Source organism: Mus caroli, unplaced genomic scaffold, assembly GCF_978045245.1.
Source record: "Mus caroli unplaced genomic scaffold, Mus_caroli_1 scaffold_13, whole genome shotgun sequence".
NCBI classification, from domain to species: domain Eukaryota; kingdom Metazoa; phylum Chordata; class Mammalia; order Rodentia; family Muridae; genus Mus; species Mus caroli.
The window spans coordinates 116,228,811-116,244,818 of record NW_028227268.1 but is presented as its reverse complement, the minus strand read 5'-3'; the positions used below and the strand labels follow the sequence as shown (position 1 = coordinate 116,244,818).

General features: G+C 47.0%; 1 protein-coding gene across 1 annotated transcript in view; it reads left to right on the top strand.

Moving 5' to 3' along the window:
- Positions 1-16,008, top strand: part of Adcy1 (adenylate cyclase 1) — a 128,821-nt gene that overhangs the window by 100,174 nt on the left and 12,639 nt on the right. The window contains exons 14-18 of the mRNA XM_021178187.3: positions 318-444; positions 10,423-10,539; positions 11,499-11,645; positions 12,072-12,170; positions 15,642-15,756. Of these exons, the coding sequence (XP_021033846.1) occupies positions 318-444; positions 10,423-10,539; positions 11,499-11,645; positions 12,072-12,170; positions 15,642-15,756 (605 nt within the window). The remainder of the gene's footprint in view (positions 1-317; positions 445-10,422; positions 10,540-11,498; positions 11,646-12,071; positions 12,171-15,641; positions 15,757-16,008) is intronic.

Here is a 16,008-nt window from a genome sequence, read left to right as displayed (position 1 = left end):
TATAGACACAGACACACACACAGACACACAGACACACACAGACACACATACACACAACTATGTGCACCAATTAGCAAGCCAATGTGATCCAAATTATCACTTTTTTCAGGTTGGCAGCTTTTTTCTATTTCCCTTTAGTCCATACTCTAGCAAAGCCTCTACCTTCTGGCTGAGATGAGAGTCAGGTCTGGGGTCAGGCCCACAAGCTGTTTGTAGGCCTCACTACGCTGAGATGGCTCTCTGCCCAGACCTAGGATTTGATGGCCATGTCTTGTCTGGAAGCCGACACCGATGGGGTTTCTCTTCCACCTCTCCAGGGGCGGTGCCCTCTCTGGGCGCAGCTATGAGCCAATCATGGCTATCCTGCTGTTCTCATGCACGCTGGCCCTGCACGCTAGGCAAGTGGATGTCAGACTACGGCTGGACTACCTCTGGGCGGCACAGGTAAGTTGAGCCCTCTGTCTCTTGGGACATGGGATGCCCGTGGGGAAGTTAGCAGAAGCACTCACTGGCTACATGGCACATGGAAGCAGTCTTTCTTGGAGGCTTGAGTTCTAGGTCTGCCACCCATGGGATGGCTGGACAGAAGGCTACAGAATGCATGGCTAGGGATAGAAGTTAGAGTGACCGGGATTCTATGAGGGTCCTTGGAAAATTGAACATGTTGAGCTTCGTTCTGCTCACCCAAGACCTAGTAATTTTCTGGGTATTTCTGACAGGAGAGGTGGGAGGGCTGCTATTGTGGAGGCATCAGAGAGTAGCAGCGGTGTGAACTGGTCTCAGGCCTGGACAGTGTGGGCATCAGGCAGGTGTCGCATAGTCTGTACTTAGCTTTCCATTCAAGTGTGAGGCAAGTGCCAACTGAGGAGAACTTATTTGAGCCTGTGTCTGCAAAACCACTTTGGAGCACAGTGAGGCTTACTAGTGTTCATGGTGGGGTGGGGCTTCCTGGTGCTGGGGTGCAGTTGCCAGCATTTCCCCCCACCCCAGGTGTGGAGAATTGAGGGGGTTAAGCATTTGAGTGGCTTGCCCAGGCTCAGCTCTCATCTGCTGAACTTACAGAGGCTTCTCCAGCAGCCAGTTGTCCCAGGAGAGACTTCCTTGCCTAAGAAGGAGGGAGGACAGCTGATGGGCCTAAGCCTCAGCAACAGCTCGCCTTCTGATTAGCGTGTGTTCAGAACAGCCCTTTGCCTTCCGAGAGGTGGAGTTTCCCCTGTTATCAGAGCAGCGCTGCCCAGGATGGATGGGATGAGAAATGAGAAAATAATGAGAAACACATGAGAAAACAGGGGCCACAGAGGGACCTGCCAGTGTCAGACAGTGGCCAGGCTGGGGTAAGCAACCGAGGCAGGCTATAGCTGCAGTCTGTGTGCCATCTGGTCAGGCTCTGTGAGCAGTGTGTGAGGCCAAGCAGGAACGTCTTCAACTCAGAATTTCCCGCCGTGCAGCCAAGGCTGAAGGGTCCCAGCTCAGAGTTGGGGCCCAGATGCCAGATAGGTAAGGCCAGAGGACAGTCGGGAGGAGCCAGTGACTATGGCACAAAGGCTCCCTCTGTATACAGGACTCTTGAGGGAAGCTGGGAGACTGTCGCAATCAGCTCGGGTGCACTTGGTGGGATGGGACAGCCTGCTGATGTGCTCCTTTTCCTGGGGCAGAGTTGAAGAGCCGACTATACAGCAGAAGAGACTGGTCAGCAAGCAGCAGGAATGACAAGGGCTGGGCGTGGCATCAAATCATCATTGTCACAGATTCCAGCAGCTTCTTGTAGTTCTTGTTGCTGACCAAAGTCTCTGGCCAGCAGTATAATGGAGCGAGAATCCCAACCCAAGTTGCTCAAAATAAGACCAGTTCCATTTCTTGGCAACCTGTCCCCAGACCTGACATGAGGACACATCCTGACTTGGTTGTGCAGGTGGCCCTGTGCCTGGGCTACAGGTCCGGAATCCTGATGGATGGCCAGTTCTTGATGCACTTACCATTGACTCACCTCACCCAGGAGCAGGAACCAAGGAGCCTATTGGTTCGTTGTGTCCAGGTTGGGGATGCCCCAGTGACGGCATTCGCCAGTTCCTGGAAAGGCGACCTGGCCAGTTGCATTTTGCCCGAGTCATGCCAGGTGCTGGGAAGAGAGTCTATGGCAGTGGTAGCATCGATCGTGGTCTTTGTTCTACTCGAGTGTCCGTCCACTGTAACCCAGCTGGCTGCCTGCTCTGCTCCACTGACCCTGCCATCACCATTGGGTTTCAGGTCTCATAGCGACCTTGTATGTATTAGAGAATAATGTACACAGGATGAGGCAGGAAGGCCAGGACTCTTGGCACAATGAGGTGGGGATTTGCTAGGGTATCCAGTTGGCTGTACAGTCGAAGCAAGTGGAAATGAGGCCTGACTATGAGTTCTTTTGGAGGGGGGCAGTGCTCATCCCTTTGAAGATATTTTTCTCGTATAGATTGACATGGCCTTCTCTTGGCTTTGATTATTAAATTCCAACATTTGTCGTTAAATTCAGTAGTTAAGTGTTATTGACTCATGTGACTTTCCATCCAGCCACACTCTCTCCCGCCATTCATCACATCAGGGCCTTTCAGGAAGTGCAGGGCACAAATGCATTCCCTCACATGTAGTCTACTGCAGGGCACAAATGCATTCCCTCACATGTAGTCTACATGCAATCGTGTCATGGTGGAAGGGTTGCTAAATGGAACACACTGACACATTTTTTTTTCCATAGACATTCAACAAGAAACATCACCTTGCTTTCCTGTAACCCCAGCAAAACATGGAACGTTCAGGACTTTGTCTGTTTGCCCTCGGGGTATTTAGTCAGGTCACAGAGACACGAGATCACCTCAGACTATTGCCTCATTGTCCGGACAAACACTAGCCGGGTTAATTATTTTTGGATACCACGTTGGCTACACAACCCTGCATAAACAAACAGGCTTTGCTTTGCCCTTGGTGACATTCTCTGTCTCTTAGCATAATTTTAACCCAACATTATTTTCTTTTTCAAGCCAGGATTTTTCTGTGTAGCCCTGGCTGTCCTGGAATTCACTCTGAGGACCAGGCTGGCCTCGAACTCAGAGACCCACCTCCCTCTGCCTCCCAAGTGTTGGGGTTAAAGGTGTGCTCTGCCCAGCAACCAACATTATTTTCAATGAATTCAGTACATACAATTATTGTGAGCAACAATTCTAATACTTATGTTGATTTGTACTTAGTTTGTTTGTTTACCAGTAAACAATCTGAGGCAAAGTCCCACCTTGCTGGAGCCATCACTAACTCTGCGGACTGTTGCCTGCGGATCGGTCTCGGCACAGACTGAATTCCCATCAGTAGAACTAAGTCAGACCGTGCCGTGTTGTGCTTCTTACTTCAGTTCACAGGTTCTTGGCCATGCTTTCTGGCACAGGTATGACAGTAGTGGGGACAGTAGTAGGGGCATCACAACACTAAGGTCCTTCTCCTAGGATTCTAAAATGCTGTGACTCATAGTTTCTGGTTGGCACAGGTTTGTGCCAGGGCTGTGTGTGGGCAAATGATTTCTGATTATCTCACAGTGGGCCCCACCTTTTAAAACGTTGTCACTCTTCTTACTGTGCTGTATGTGATGTATATGGGGAGGGGGGCACAGTGAGCATGTCACAGCACACATATGGAGGTTGGAAGAGAGCTTGGTGGAGTCGATTCTCATCTTCCATCTCTCCATTGGTTCTTTTGCCAGGCGTAGGCAGCAAACATCTCTACCCACTGAGCCATCTCACCAGGCCCAAGTCCCACCTCTTACAGGCCCTACACCCTCTTAGCAGAATCACACTGAGGACTGGATTGTGCCTCCCCCTCCCCCAGACACAGGACCCCTGGGAGCAAACCACATGGGAGTAAGGACATGGGGCACGCCTTCCAGGCTCAGTGGTTTTCTCACTTTGGTAGAGTTGGCTCTTCTATAGGGTTAGGTGGAATGAAATAGACTGACTTCTGAACCCCAGGTTTTATTTGTTGCTTAAATGCAGAGATGTTAAGCTAAAATTCAAGTTTCCTAAACAAACATGAAGCCCTTTGGGCTTCCCATTGCTTGCCACAGTGGTTTTGAGAGGTCATTGCTTCCCGAACAACCGCTCTTGGTTGACTCACAGTTGGCCGTGGCATCCCTTGCTGTTCCTTTTGTGTTTATGGAAACTTGACTATATTCTTTAATTTCTTATGATTGCTCACAGCTCAATTTATTGTGATTCTACCTCCTTTTAAAGGTGACTTGAGAGAGGTTTGTCCTTTCTAAAATAGGTGCTCTGCTTCCTGTTAGCGATGTGTCCCGGTTGCTGTTGGGGGTTTTGGGAATGCTGTCACAGGGTGTAGTGGGGCAGGCTGGCATGCAGCATAGCTTTATGCTCATTCACCCCAAAGTATTCTCTGATTTCCCTGTTTCTTCCCTCACCCAAGGAGGAGCGTGTTTTACTCTAAAAGCTTCTGCCGACATCTTGTAGTTAGTTACTTGTAGTTAGTTAGTTACTTGTAGTTAGTTGCTTGTAGTTAGTTAGTTACTTGTAGTTAGTTACTTGTAGTTACTTGTAGTTAGTTACTTGTAGTTAGTTACTTGTAGTTACTTGTAGTTAGTTACTTGTAGTTAGTTACTTGTAGTTACTTGTAGTTAGTTACTTGTAGTTACTTGTAGTTAGTTACTTGTACTTAGTTACTTGTACTTAGTTACTTGTACTTAGTTACTTGTAGTTAGTTAGTTACTTGTACTTAGTTACTTGTAGTTAGTTAGTTACTTGTACTTAGTTACTTGTGGTTAGTTACTTGTAGTTAGTTACTTCAAAATCCAATGTTGTGGTCAAAGACTCTCCTTTTGTGGCTTGAATCCTAGTAAGTTTCTTGAGACTCACCGCACTGTCCCTGTGTGCTGCGTGCTCCTAAATACTATGTTTCTGGCAGCTGTTAAGTGTTTTTTGTTTTTTTTTTTGTTTTTTTTTTTTTTTGGTAAATCTTGATTCAGTCAGACTTCTCATGGAAACAGCTCAGAACAGAAATGAGTGTTCACCAGAATTTGATTCTGATTCTACAGTCTAGAACCCTATCCCACCCAACAAAGTCTTGACAGGGTAGCTAGAAATAAAATCAGTGTGGTTGTTACTGATCAAGTTCTGTGAACCTGGATTTAGATAGGCTGCGTTGTGCTGCAGTAAGTAACACAGCCAGTGTGTCAGTAGCATTGACTAGCCAAGGTTCATTCCTGTTCCTAGTATGTGTCTATGGAGTTTAGCCATGCTTCCCAGCATCATGGTCCTCCAGACACCAGGTCAGAGCACACCGGTGCTTCCTCAGTCCTGTGTAGCTCCAGCCAAGAGCGATCACCCTTGTCTTTAAGGGAGGCACTTATACTGTCCATTGGTGCCTGGAAATCAGTGGAGAATATTAAGAATATCTACCCCAGAACTTCCAGAGAGGAAGGAGAATATTGGAGTGTGTTGGGGGCGAGAGGGCTCACATTGCTTCCAGTCCCCTCTGGTGTGGCATCAAAGGGAGATTTGTCTAGACAGCTGCTGCAGTCCTGCCTGCCTGCTCTAAGATCCTGACACCATGGAGAGTTGGAAGCCCTGTCTGACCTTTGTTCTCTTACTGTGGTCTTTATGTGTTTTACAGTGTTCCCTGGCTTAAGTGACAGTTGTCAAAAAAGGAAGGTTAGGGCTGTTCTTATAACCATTTGCATGAGGACTGCTCTGACCCTATATGGGCCAGGACTTATCTGCAGATTTATTCAGTCCCCTGTGCCTTGTTGTGAATACACCACTCCCTCTGATCTGCCCACTTGGGAGTATCTCCTGGCTCCTTGGGAGGTAATTTCATGTGAACCAGAAACCAAGCTGTGCTGCGTGTGTGTGTGTGTGTGTGTAAGTGTGTGTGTGTGTGTGTGTGTGAGCGTGTGTGTGTGTGTGTGTGCTGTGTACTGGCTTGCTCTCCATGGCTTGCTCAGCTAGCTTTCTTATAGGACCACCAGCCTAGGGATGGCACCTCCTAAAATGGGCTGTGTCCTCTCCCATCAATCCCCAAGTAAGAAAATGCCTTATAGCTGGATCTTATGGAGGCATTTTCTAATTGAGGTTCCCTCCTTTCAGATGACTCCAGTTTGTATCAAGTTGACCTAATAACAGCCAAATAGTGTACAGGAGTAGTTCATTTCCTTCCCTGGGTTTCCTCCAGAAGAGATGGCTTCCAGAGTTGGAGGTGTCTCCAAAGAAACATACTAGTGACTCAGAGGAAGAGGACATTCTAAAGTGCCTTTCTAGTGATTGTATGAAAATCAAGTAATACGTCATCCTGCTATTGAAGCGTGAAGTGGTGGTCAGACCCTTGGCAGGTACCCTGTGACCCTCAGAAGAATCATGGTAGAGGATGAAGAATGGGGCAGCTGTGTAAGCTGATCCATCCTGAGAAACATGCTGTTCAAGCACTGTTTGGGGGGGGGGGTTGCTGATGTTCTCTGATTGAGATTGTTTTGTCAGGGTAAAGGGTGACGTCACCCCTTACCCATGTCGGCATCCTAGGGAGGTGCCGGGTTGGGATATTACTTGTTTTGTTCTTTATCCAAAATTACAAGCACACCAGATCTGACCTCCTGGGAAATGCTACATCGTGGTTGGTAGATGCGCCTGGTCAATAAATTCTAAAGCGTAATGCACATGAGTAGGGAGGGGATGCCTTCTGAAGAAGTGCTGAGAGCACAGTTCAGGAACAATCCAGTGTGATTCTCCTGTGACCTTGCTGACAAGAATAACATTTCACCTAGTAAGCTATTCCTTAAAAATCGCAGTTTCCTGACTGGAAAATCTTAAGAGAATTTCAGTGGATTTTCATCTTGTTAAAAATGTCATAAGCCAACTCCTGATTGCTTTATAAAAATAAAGTTATTATTACGGAGTTATTAACATGTGTTAATGTGGGAAGGACAAAGACCCCAGCAGTCCCTAAATCCAAAAGCTGGTATAAGCAGATCCCAAAACAAAATCTTTTAATGCAGCGCGCTAAGTCAGGAGTAGTTTTCATTTTAGTTCAATTTTTTAAATCCTGTTTTTAGTCTTTAGAAGTTTCATGTATGTGCACAGGTGTATTAATCATTAACCATAAAGGAAGTTTTGACTTCTCTTTGAAAACATATCTTACACCTTTGTGCCAGGTTGGGTGTAGTGGTGCATACTTTTAATCCCAGCACTTGGGAGGCAGTGCTAGGCGGATCTCTGAGAGTTTAAGGCCATTCTGGCCTACATGGTGAGCTCCAGGACAGCCAGGACTAGAGAGAGAGAGACCCTGTCTCAAAACTAAAACAAAACAACTAATAAGCCCCCCCTCTCCATCTCCTACCCCCCTCTCCATCTCCTACCCCCTCTCTCCATCTCCTACCCCCTCTCTCCATCTCCTACCCCCTCTCTCCATCTCCTACCCACCCCTCTCCATCTCCTACCCCCCTCTCTCCATCTCCTACCCCCCTCTCTCCATCTCCTACCCCCTCTCTCCATCTCCTACCCACCCCTCTCCATCTCCTACCCCCCCTCCATCTCCTACCCCCTCTCTCCATCTCCTACCCCCCCTCTCCATCTCCTACCCCCTCTCTCCATCTCCTACCCCCCTCTCTCCATCTCCTACCCACACTTAAGCCGTTAACCTGCGGATTTCCCCATCTCCTTTCATGGTCTGCTTCTGTCACCTCTGATTGAACTTATTCCTTGGGTTGTTGGGTCATAGGTTTTGGTATACATCATTCACTTGCCATTTGTTTTGGTTAAACCTTTGCAAACGCTGCATTGGTCCATCCTCCACCCCTCTCTGTGCGTCCATCCTCTTTCCAACTTCAGTACTGGCCCCTCTGTTTTCCTATTCTGAGTTTTACTATCCCCTCTCCCTTAAGTCACAGATTGTTAAAGAATGTTTTATTTTTTTAAGCAAAGGATATTCAATTATGTTGTTTTTATTGAAGCATTATCGATAGTGACAATAATTATTTGGGGGAGGATAAATATTGTTGTGCCATTAATACAACCAAGCTGTTCTTTTTTAAATATGTCTTTCCTCTTAAATCTTAAAAGCTTTCCTTCGGGATAATTAGTATGTAGCATGTTAAATATAATCAGTAATACATTTTCCATGGCGAGGAGGATGTTTACAATGTCATGTTGATGGGAATGGGGGATAAAAAGATTGAGGCCAGAAGTCAGGGGCTACTGGCCTCTGAGACACCCAAGCAAATGACAGACTTATGCTATGGGAAACCTGCTGCCAGAGAGCCACCCTCAGGGCAGAAGTGTGCCCAACTCTCTGATGTTGTTCTCTTTCCAGCAGAGGTCATGGACCCTGAGCCCCCTTCAGAATTGTCAGTGGCCATGTCCTGCTATTTGCAGAGCGGGCTCCAGTCTGTCCGGGCAGTGGTGGCCAGTGTCCCTTCTGGTTAGACTTGGAGTCTGAGGCCCAAGTGTGTCTTTCTTGTGTCTCTATATACCAACCTTCCCCTTTCTATTGGAGTATGCTAATTCACTGGTTTTGGTTTTGCTTTGTTTTTTAATCACTTTGGGCTCCTGCACCCGGCTTGGACTTTCACACCATGCTCCCTGCTCCTCACCACACCTCTTAGATTGCTCCTTAAAATCACTGCTTCTTTTTAATCATGCCAGGAAATCTAACCGTGTAACTGGTAAATAAACTCTAGAGAGAGTAGGGTAACCATCCCCAAAGCCTTTGAAAATACAGCCCTAGGAACAGTGCCTCTAACGATGGATGACAAGATGCTGCAGCACGGAGATGTGTCTGCCCTGTCCTGTGTATCACTGCCCACCAAACGGACTGTCCAGTGGATGTCTTCTATGGCAGGCCACAAGCATCAAAAGCACTATGGTGGCATTTCTACCACACCAGTTTCATGTTCATAAATGGTAACAACACACACCTAGACTGTTTCTCAAGCCAAATCCTTTAGAGAGTCAAGTTTTTTGTTTGCTTTTTGTTTTTGTTTTTCAAGATAGGATTTCTCTTTGTAGCCCTAGCTGTTCTAGAACTAGCTCTGTAGACAAGGCTGGCCTCAAACTCATAGATCCGCCTGCCTCTGCCTCCTAAGTGCTGGGATTAAAGATGTGCACCACCCCCCTGCCTGGCAATGGTTAAGTTTTGTAGCAGAGATACCCTCTGCATCTGAAAACTATGGCATACGATATGCCACTAGACCCCACTGACAGCATCCATTGAGGCTCATGGTGGCCCGTACATGTAGCCAGCCCTGACATTTTTTTCTTAGCACTGTAGGGTCATAGTTCTTGGTAAGCAGGCTAGGTCTGGCTATTCCTGCCATCCTTCTGTCCACTTCTTAGGGCTTCATCTTCTGCTTGTGGTTCAGAGAGTGTGTGCTCCTAGATCCACCCCAGCCCACCATTCTGGTCTCAGTGCCAGTGGGATTCGAATTCTTGTGGAGGCAACAGAAGTTCTGGGAAAGGTCGAGCAGAGGGCTGTCTGGGGCTGGTGCAGTCTGGGGTGGGCACATAGGTTCCTAAGAGATGTTCATGAGATGGGATCTGGGGAATTAGACCCTGGAAATGGGGACCCATTCTCAAACACTGAAAATTGCAATGGTGGGGTAGTGAGTCCCTCAACCCTGCATTAAGGCTCTGGTCTTTGTGTGTGGTATGAAGAGTATTCATGTGGCCCATCCATGCATCCAGAGCCCTGCATGGGTGACCCTTGACGTTGGAGTAGCATGCTACACCCCCCTCTCCCACTCCACTCCCATGAGAATTTACTCCAGACACCCAGAGAATAAAGAAAAAGCTCTCTAATAGCATACATCCTGCTCTGGCTAACACCCAAAGGGAAACCGGCCATGAAACTTTTAACAGCTTATATAGGTCGTAGGCGTCAACATTCCACATAGAAAGTTACACTCGGAGCAATTAAGCAGAGACAGAAAACTTCAAGTCTGATCGCAGTTACTTTTAATGTAGAGCAATGCTGTTCTTTTCCAGTAGTTGTTACCCCAGGTCATCCTGCCTGGCAGATGTATGCTCTCCTTGGTGATTGATAGAGCCAGGGTAGAGGTGTGTTCTTTGATATGGAGATAGGTCTTAGTTGGCCACAATCTTAGTGAACTAAATCCTAGCAGGAACATATTCCCAGAAAGCCTGAAGTTCAGTTACGTTAGAGGCACACGATGTTTCCTGCAGTTCCTAGCAAGCCTGGCTAGGGTGGTGCTCATCTTCTAGGGCAATAAGAGGTAGGGCTTCTTCAGCTACAGTCTACTTTGTGTACTTCAGTATTCCCTAAGCAAGCTTATTGGTAGATCCTTTATCATGAATTTATCACTCCCATTCTTTCCTGTATCAAGGTGTCATGGTGGGAGGGTGAGGGCGGCATGCAGGGTTGAGATTCATGACCTCTGACCCCCAGGCGGAGGAGGAACGGGATGACATGGAGAGAGTCAAGCTGGACAACAAGAGGATCCTCTTCAATCTCCTGCCAGCTCACGTCGCACAGCACTTCCTCATGTCCAATCCCCGGAACATGGTGAGTGAGTGTCAGGTCTCCATGGGGCCTGCTGCCTGACAGGACTTACAGGTCTGCAGCTGGAGTGCAGTGTGGCCCACTCTGTGTCCCTCTGCTTTGCCTGTGGCCTTTAGCAAGCCCTGATTTAGCTGCTCGGCCATGCTATCAGCTCCCCTGGAATAGATAACTTCTGATTTACCAGGATACTCTGGGGAAATTAGGTTGGCAGGTATGCATTTCTTTCCCCTCCCTTCCCTTCCATCATGGGCTGGCCTGCAGTGTTCATAACACACAGGAGGCAGAAAGTGGGCTTTAATAAACTAAATGCAGAGAGGAGAAATTCTTTTTCAAGACTGGATTACTTCAAATGGCTTCCCTAATGTGGGGTCAATAGGTACTGAAAAAGGAGAGCATGCTCATATGTTTGACTATCCGTTGTTATGTCTGCTTGAAACGTGGGGATTCTCTTTCTCTCCTCTGCATGGAATGTTTGGCCAGAGCTCCTCACAGCCCTGCCTGCTGCAGTTGCTATGGCCACCAGCACAGCATAAGGGAGATGCGTACAAAGGCCAAGCTGAAAAGTAAAAAAGTCCAGGCTGGCTTCTATAGTTCTAGGAGAAGGGACAAAGCCTAGGGGTTCAGCCTTAAGCTCCTCCAGCCGGAAGCAGCTGCTGTGGTTTCTGTACAATCAGCCAAGCCTTAGAACCAGGAAATGTGTAGCTTTCATAAGCCCTGCCCTCTTCCCTGCTATTCTTTCCCTAGGAGGCTCAAAAGGACAAAGCTGACCACCCAGGATTTGCCCATTCAGTGCCCTGTACAACCTGGAGCTCACAGCATTCCCACAGCATTACCCGTGGAACCAACTGGGCCCCTATGGCCTGTCCCCTATGGCCTGTCCCTTATAGCCTGGCTTGTCCCCTTCCCAAAGCTGCTCTTGTTGGTTGGCCGTACAGTGGTTCTGACCTTTCCTGCCTTTGCAGGACCTCTACTACCAGTCCTACTCCCAGGTGGGCGTCATGTTTGCCTCCATCCCCAACTTCAATGACTTCTACATAGAACTGGATGGCAACAACATGGGTGTTGAGTGTCTGCGGCTCCTCAACGAGATCATTGCCGACTTTGATGAGGTGAGGCTGCAGCATCCACTCACAGGGGAGCAAGGATGACCCTCCATGGACCCAAAATCCTGCTGTGTCCACTGGGTCTCCAGTAGGGTCCAGGACAGAGCATCTTGGCTCTAGGAGAGGGCAAAGGGCTGGGTAGTGTTCACTCTAGGAGGGCAGGTAGGAACCTCTTGGTCCTTCCCCAGCCAGGCACTGTGTTTGCCCCAGCCCTGGAGCCTCTTTCCCCAGTGACAGCGAGCTTGGCTTCAGAGACAGGGGTGTGTCCTGCTGTACTTCCTGGATGCCTCTTTCATGCAGAGTGACAGACCCAAAACAGACCAGAGGAGCTGTTGTGCACAATTTGATGTCCACCTCCTCTGTTGCCCCCTAGTGGATGTTGGCTATGTGACATCTCGTGATATTAACAGTTTTCTTGTGTTTTAAACAAAGCTCATGGACAAGGACTTCTACAAGGACCTGGAGAAGATCAAGACCATTGGGAGTACTTACATGGCTGCCGTGGGGCTGGCGCCCACAGCAGGAACCAGGGTAAGCAGGTCTTAGGGCACTCGCTCATGCATGGGCCAGGTCAGGTCCCCATACTGGCATTAGTTTCTCTGCGCCTGACTAGGGAGGAAGATCCTAAGCTATCTTGCCATTGGCTGGTTCTGTCTAGATACCCAATCTTAGGAAAGCCCTTAAGCCCTCCTCACCAGATACCTCCCTTTGCTCCAAGACGTGGGATGCTGAAAACGACCCCCCACACTCCCACCCAGTAGAATTGTGAAAATGACATGACTCTGCGGCTCCAAAGGAGATTGATTCCGTGATTGACATTGTCCCAGAGCAGGGATCATTTTGCCAAACATTTAAGGGACGAATGCTGTCAGTCACCTCCAGCCGTTTCCAGAAGACAGGCAGAGGGACAGCTTTCCACTCATCCTAGGTCACCCTTATACTAAAGACACACAAAGACATCACAGGGAAGAAAAGACATAGGTCACAAATGCAAATGCATAAATTCCTCATCACACATTGGCAAATAGAATCAAATACTAAGTAAAGTGAACCCTACCTGAGGGACAGGTAGGATTTATTCCAGGTACATAACACTGGTTTAATATTCCAAAATGAATTTGTGAAATTCACCCTATCAACATAAGATCCAAAAAACGGATGCAAAAATCCATTTGGTTCAAGACTCATTCCTGAATAAAAGTGATTAAAATCAGAAAAAAGGAGACGTCTAAGTTGACAAAGAACACATATAAAAAACCCTATAGCTGAACGTTGTATCTAATGGAGATAAAACTCGCCAGCTCGGGGTCAGGAGCATTATAAGAATATTCCTTCTCATCAGCATTAATATTGGTACTGAAATCAGGATTTTGCTAAATAGTCTAGTTGGGACTTGAACCACTATGTAGCCCAAGTTGGTAACGAATCCCAATCCCTCTCCCTTTGTCTCCTGATTGCCAGGACTGTAGGAGCACACCAGGATACCTGACTCATACCCACTTAAATTCAACAGTGTTCTGGAAGTCCTGGCTAAGGCCCTAGGACAGGAGGAGATAAAGCACATATAGATTTTGAAGGAAGAAAGAGAATTATCTGTCTTTGCAGATGACATGATTATATATGTGGAAAGGCTGAACAAATGAGTGATGATGGGTGGGTGGGGGATGGGTACATGACACTCCTAACCAGTGAACAAATGAGTGAGGCAGGATCCGGGGTTCACATGTAAAAGTCAGTCTTTCTCTGTATAATAGCAATGAACAGTTGCTATTTGAAATTCCAGACCTAATGCCACTTATATTAGTGCTAAAGTATAATACCAGGTATAAATATAACTTGGTATATATAAGAGCTATATAAGGAAAAGTATTCCATGTCCCTGCACAGAAAAGATGACTGCTGTCAAGATATCAGTGCTTTTAAATTTGATTTATGAAATTAATTCAGTCTCAGTCAAAATTTTATCAGGAAATCTCATGACCTTGACAAACTGAAGCTAAATTTATACTGACAAAGGATCCAGAAGAAGTCAAGACAATCCTGGAGAACTAATCAGACAGCTACAGCAGTCACACAGTGTAGTGTCCTGGGACAGAGTGCCCAGAAAGAGACACATAGAACTATGCCCAGTTGATCTCCATTTTAATACAATAGTTGCATATTCACACGAAAACCACAACCAAGATAAAGATGTCCTGCTCTTCATAAGATCAATTCAAGTAAAGTGATTAACCTAAATGTAGAATAAAAGGCTAAAAACCTTCTGGACATTGGAGAAAATCTAGATGGTCCTGAGTTTGGGATGGTTCTTTTTAGACATTACGCCGAAGTATAATACCAGTAGCATAAGTCCTGAAAGAAAAGATTGTTTTAGTTGGACTCCATCAAATGAACCTCCTACTCTGTAAGCAACGTTGTGAAGGAACAGTCTGTCTGCAGGCTGGAGGAAAATTTGCCACCTAGCTGATAAAGGACTTAGACTTAAAATAAAAATTTAAAAACCTGTAAGATTATAAAAAAAAATCAGAAAAATGCCAAACTAGTTAAAAATGGGCAGTCTGGATAGGGGTCCTATCAGTGAAGATGTAGAGAGGCAAGGAAAGACATGAGAAGATGCCCCATATTTTAAGTTCGTAGGGAGGAGATTAAAGCATTGGCATTGAACCACATTGACCTATTCAAACAACCCAAATCCAGAACACTGGAACCACTGGATGCTGGGGTCTGCGGGCAAAAGGAACTCTTGTTGCTTACTGCTGGGAAGGCAAAATGTTCCAGTCACTGTGGGAACAGTTTGACAACTTCTTACAAAGCCGTTCAGACTATTACCAATGCCTGTAAACACCGGCAACTGCAGTTCTTGGTGTTCACCAAAATGAGACACGAGCTTACATCCACACAGACATCTATACGTAAATAGTGCAGTGTTACTCCGAATCACTAAAGGCTGAAAGCCAACAAAAGTCCCTTCATTAGGCGAATGGATGAAGACCTTCTGACATGCCCATAGAATTAAATATTGCTGTCCTAAAATTGTGCAGGTGACAGAGGCACAGTGAGACCTTAAGCTACTGTCTGAGAAAGACAAAACCACAGAGACAGAATTAGTGGCTTCTGGGTATGGGGTAGCAGGAGTCATGGCTCGGCAGAGCACGGAGGATTTGTAGGGCAGGGGAGCTATCGTGTCACACTGCACTGCATGATATCATACATTCATCAAGCCTGCAGAACAGACAATACCAAGGGTGAGCTCTAATGTTAACTGTAGCTGTGGGTTGGTAATTATATTGCCAGCGTTGGCTCACTGACTGTAACAAATGTGCCACTGGGATGCAAGAATTCAGCAGCAGCCAGTTGTATGCAGAGAAGGTTACTGCATAGAGACTCCTTATCATCAGTTGCATATAAATTAAAGTTCTTTAAAAAATAATAAAGCCTATTCAGTGTTGTCTTAAGGACATTAGTTCCCTGATGTTGAGGACAGTAAGTCTCCTGGATAAATACAGAAATTGAATCCTTCTGGCCATCATTGCTTTACGAATGTAAGGACTTTGTCCCCCCAGTCACATCCTCACAAATGCAGTGTCAGTCTCCAGAAAGGAAGCTGGCACCCCTCCCTCACATATGTCCCTTGTCCTTGTTCAGCTCATGTGCAACATGTATTGACGGCATTATCCAAATAGGTGCCTGGACACATGATGCCCGCATCCAGGGGCTGTTCCCCACACCTCCAGGGGGGCATCATCTGGACTAGTGTGACTTTGGGTGGCTTCTGCCCCTGTCTCCCTGAAGCCATGATTTGGGCAGTACCCTGAGTTTCTTATCTGTACAATAGGAGAGTCAGTGGGTCTCCAGGTAGGTACCAAGAGCCCCTGCTAGTTCCAGGGCTGCTATGTTTTTTTGTAGGCATTAAATCACAGTCCTAGGATCTGCCTGAGTGGCCCCTGCCCCTGCCCTGCTCTGGCACTCTACACACCTACTGTCCTGTCTCTTCACTCTTAGGCTAAGAAGTCCATCTCGTCCCACCTGTGCACACTGGCAGACTTCGCCATTGACATGTTTGATGTTCTGGATGAAATCAACTACCAGTCCTACAACGACTTTGTTCTCCGAGTTGGTAGGTGACTCTGAACTTATCCCTGTCACCGATGGGAGCAGGGTCAGTGCAGGCCTGTGGTCTCATAAGAGGTTGTGTTGGTTAGGAGCACACGGAGACAGAATTGTCTCCGAAGGTGGCTTGTGGACAGGTGCTGCTTCTGAAAGGGACTTAGGAGTTCATTCCAGAGCTCTGGAGGGACATCAGACGCCTCCTTCACTGCTGTAGTAAAAGTTCTCACTAACAGTAACTCAGATGCGAGTGCGCCTGGAC